Source organism: Dendrobates tinctorius, unplaced genomic scaffold (genome assembly GCF_039654945.1).
Source record: "Dendrobates tinctorius isolate UK_male_01 unplaced genomic scaffold, ASM3965494v1 ptg000372l, whole genome shotgun sequence".
Lineage (NCBI taxonomy): Eukaryota > Metazoa > Chordata > Amphibia > Anura > Dendrobatidae > Dendrobates > Dendrobates tinctorius.
The window spans coordinates 1372070-1376688 of NW_027362038.1; the positions used below are offsets into that span (position 1 = coordinate 1372070).

Sequence of the window (4619 nt, forward strand, 5' to 3'; positions counted from 1 at the left end):
TGACCCTCTGTGATGTGGATTTCAACCTCTGTAATAAGAATGTGACCCTCTATAATGTGGATGTGACCCTCTAGGTTACAGTGTGCCACAGCCCACAGGCCAGTCTGAACCCACTCTTACTCCAGTCCCTGCTGCCCAGTGCCTGCGCCTTGCCGTAAGTGGTGTCCACGTCCAATATTATCCCTATTTGATAAATGGGTGCTATCCCTGAGGGTGCTTCAATACTGTAGCGCATAGCACACTATAGCTGATTGTAAAGAATATATATACAGTATATACAGCTCTGGCAAAAATCAAGAGACCACTTTCAAATGTTCAGTTCATCTGACTTGTCTCTTTATATTTTTGAGTAAAATGTAAATTGCTCTTTTATTCTATAAACTACTGACAACATGTCATATCAATTTATGGTATGCTGTGGACCCCGGGCTGACACGCTTAATTGAGCACTTACTTATGTTTTGGATGGTGATACCCTAACAGAGCCTTTTTCTATTGATAAGTATTTAGGGTCTGTGCACACGTTGCGGATTCGCAGCAGATTCTGCTGCATTGTACAGTACCATTTTAGTCTATATAAAAAGAAAAACGCAGTGCCCACGTTGTGGATTTTTCTGCACGGATTTGCTGCGGTTACAAAATCCTTTGTGCGGATTCCATGACAGGTGTCAAACCGCAGGGGAAAACCTCAGCCTAAACCGCACTAAATCCGCAGATAAACCGCAGGTCTTTTGACCTGCGGATTTGGACAAATCTGCGCGGAAAAATCCGCAGCAGAATCCGCAACGTGTGCACACACCCTTATTGTTCCTCAACCATTTTTATGAAATGGGTTGTTAGAAGGTGTACCTCTGTCGCACATGTGCTATACTGTACTCAAGTGCTACTACAGGAGACCAAACCTTAAGATGGACCGCGGCCCGCGTCACAGTGGGTCACTGTATTGTGCTTGCCTCCCAAGCTAAAATTTGCCAGCCAGCCCCTGCCCAGGGGATAGGTGGATCCTCCAAGTTGTAAGTTCTATAGAAAAGGGCTTTCAATGCCCAAAGTCATTTGAACAGTTTTGGGTGCAGGAGAATGTTGTGGTCTAGAGGCAAAATGGTGATCATGGTAATACGGCCGGACTACACCACCGATAAAGCAGCCACAGCCGGTGACTGAGAGGAATCTGTGACTTCTCTGCATTCAGTGGTCACTACTCACCTGGGTAGTCATATGTGGGAATCTCCTCTTTACACCACTCATCATCTCTCACATATGTCTCTGTAGTATTAATATGGGTCAGATCTTCACCCTGAAACAAATATTGTAAAAGTCACAGACAGATGGAGAAGTCCCATCTATGATCAGCTCTAATCCTGCCATCTCCACCGCTCTCATTACACAAGTATAAAACATATAATACTGGTGGATAAAACAAGACTGAGCACAAGACCTTCACAGCCGTCTACACATCATAGGGGAGATCTCCTGACACCTTCTCTCCATCTACCTGATGATCCTGAGGAGCACTGGTATCTTCTTGGTTACAGTCCTGTGGAAGAAGAGGACGGGGACATCTCTCTGGTGTTGTCCTCTTACTGGATAGATCTGGAGGAAACACATACAGGGACTGAATTCATTCTCTACATACAGATAATTATAGGCCGTGTGTATTTAGTCCTGTCTATTACCTGGTGATGTGAGGGGCTGGGGAACCTCCATTATGACGTTCTTGTACAGATCTCTGTGTCCTTCTAAATACTCCCACTCCTCCATGGAGAAATAGACAGCGACATCCTGACACCTTATAGGAACCTGACACATACAATGATACTGTCATCCCCCGATCCCTTCATAGCGTTACTGTATAATGTCCCAGCATTCCCAGCAGTGTCACCTCTCCAGTCAGCAGCTCAATCATCTTGTAGGTGAGTTCTAGGATCTTCTGATCATTGATGTCCTCATGGCTCAGGGGGTTAGGTGGGGGCCCCGTCATTGGGCTCAGGGGTCTTCCCCAACCCTCAGACACAGGGTGCTGACAGCGATCACTAGAGGTCTTCTTCACCACTGTGTAATCCTGGTTATGGAGAGACATTAATAAATCTCACTACAGACATTTCCAGAGTCCTCACCTCTCCAGTTCTGTCCATCTGTTATTCCCATAGATAAGAATGATGTAATGTGACATCATCAGAATCTCTCACCTCTCCAGTGAGACGGAAGAGGATCTCTAGGGTGAGGTGTAATATCCTCTCCGCCATCTTGTCTCTGTCCATATCCATCTTTGATGGGTAAATCAGGAAAATTCTCTTCTGTAGAAGATCTTCACTGAGAGGATCCGATATTGTAGAGACCTGAACGAGAAGAAGATGATCCGATGTAACATCATAAGAATCCTGTGTAATAATACAATTACTGGAGATAATAAGGGAAACATATGAGGAGATTTATTATCTTACAGGGTTTAGTTTTCTTCCCTGACATCTACTAATAAAACCTATATATTTAGGCCACAGACAACGAGCAGTTTCCTCCTCGGAGTCGGCAGCTGAACACGTTCCTCATAGACTCATCTTCCATAACGCTAATTCTCGTCTCATTACCGACACTGGAATCGGCATTAGCAATACTGCAGGAGAGATTCATTACACGCGACATGAGAAATAACTCCTTCATGATGAGGACGACATCTTCATCTTCTACTGCGGCTCTAGAGACAGATTTGGCCAGAGTCGGTCACTGCCTCCATCCCCACCGGCCGTCTATATGAAGGTTTCCCGTCTTCCCCGCACTGGAATCTTCTCTCCCGTTAGATCTCAGCTCTGAGTCACACACAGAAGTTTGAGGCTTTTAGAAAAGATTTTTAGTTTCCACAAACACAACGGAGAGAAATGATCTGATCCCAAAGTCTCCATGTACAGTGATTTATGGGGTTTATTTCTGGCCTTAGGCTTTCCTATATTACAAGAAAAACTCCAGAAAAATCCGATATTAAAATGTTTCTAAAGAAAATTGGCTCAAACAATTCTTGTAAAAAGAAAAAAATATGCAAAAAGCAGAAGACACATTTTATTATTTTTTAACAAAAAATGTTTAACCCTTTTGGGCCCCAGAACATAGATGTACACCGCAGGGACGACACAGGGGTGGCTGCAACAAAAATCCTGACAGTTTAACCACTTGCTGATGTGAAAAGCAAACATGGCATCTAAGAAGGTGTGACAGAGTTCGACTGAATGCCCCCCGCCTCCAAGTACTCAATAGTATGGGACGCCAGGACGGTGTAAATAGGAAGTGAAGGTACCCCGGGTCTGTGTAAAAAGGAACTGTGAAAATCCTGTAGCAAAGTGCTGGAAGTCGTCAAGGAACGGTGAATAAACACAGACCTGTTGAACTCAATTTCTGTCTCAGTCTCAAGTCTGTCGGCGTCAAGAAGCGGGTCAACCCCCCATCCCTGCTGGTCTCTCTACCTCCCTCATCACCTCACTCGGCCTGAACCCTACATGTGTACGAGGTGTACGGAGCGGAGCCGCATGTGTACGAAGTGTACGGAGCAGAGCCGTGTGTATGAGGTGTACGGAGCGGAACCGCGTGTGTGCGAGGTGTACGGAGGGGAGCCGCATTTGTACGAGGTGTACAGAGTGCAGCCATGTGTGTACAAGGTGAGCGGAGCCATGTGTGTATGAAGCGGAGCCGCGCGGGTACGAGGCGGACGGAGCGGAGCCACGCACGTACGAGGTGGATGGAGCGGAGATGTGCGTGCATTTTGGAATGAGGGGCCCCCAATTTGAAAGTTTGCACCGGGGCCCATAACTTTGTAGTTATGCCACTGCACCCAAGTTATGGGTATTCCAATATGGTGGCCGGGATTTATTTCCCCCTGAGCAAATGAGCGTTTTCATGCGGGATTTGAATCCCCTGCCAAGCCGCGTCGTGGGATTTAAATCCCCCGCCAAAGCTGCAGGGCTCCGCTCATTGGGTGAGCCGAAGGGGCGGGGGATTACTTTCATACTTACCTGACCAGCAGGAGTGTTGCCGCGGTGCTTCTCTTCTCACCGGAGACCGGGGGGCAGGAGTGCGGTGTCGGAATCGCGCATGCGCATAGCGCTATCTGGTCCCATTTTACTGAAAACACATTTGCAGTGTGCCTTCAGCAATATGGCACCGGACGGCGCGGTATGGGCATGTGCATACTCTGGTGCTCCTCCCCCTGCCTCCGGCAGAACGGGACAGCACTGGAGCACAGGGAAGAAAGGTGAGTATAAATGTTTTTGGTTTTTTTTGTATGTGTGCAGTTTAATAGGGGTGAGAGGACCCTACATATCAGGATAGGGGGGAGATGGGTAGCATGCATACCAGGATAGGGGGTGAGGGGACCATGCATATCAGGATTGGGGGGTGAGAGGACCATGCATATCAGGATTGGGGGTGAGAGGACCATGCATACCAGGATAGGGGGGTGAGGGGACCATGCATATCAGAATTGGGGGGTGAGGGGACCATGTATATCAGGATTGGGGAGTGAGAAGGCCATGCATGCATTCAAATCCCGCGCTCTGATTATATATTCATAATGCAGACTGCTGACAGGTGATTGCTCCCTCACTGACCTGCCCCCTAGTGTGCATAATAAATAC

General features: G+C 47.3%; 1 protein-coding gene across 1 annotated transcript; it reads right to left on the reverse strand.

Moving 5' to 3' along the window:
* Positions 1-1447: 1447 nt before the first annotated feature.
* LOC141075799 (oocyte zinc finger protein XlCOF8.4-like) lies at positions 1448-1978 on the reverse strand. The gene is made up of 3 exons (XM_073562944.1): positions 1880-1978; positions 1674-1797; positions 1448-1590 (listed from the first exon to the last, which is right to left on the reverse strand). The coding sequence occupies exons 1-3, from the start codon at positions 1976-1978 to the stop codon at positions 1448-1450; spliced, it is 366 nt and encodes a 121-aa protein (XP_073419045.1).
* Between the last annotated feature and the right edge of the window lie 2641 nt (positions 1979-4619).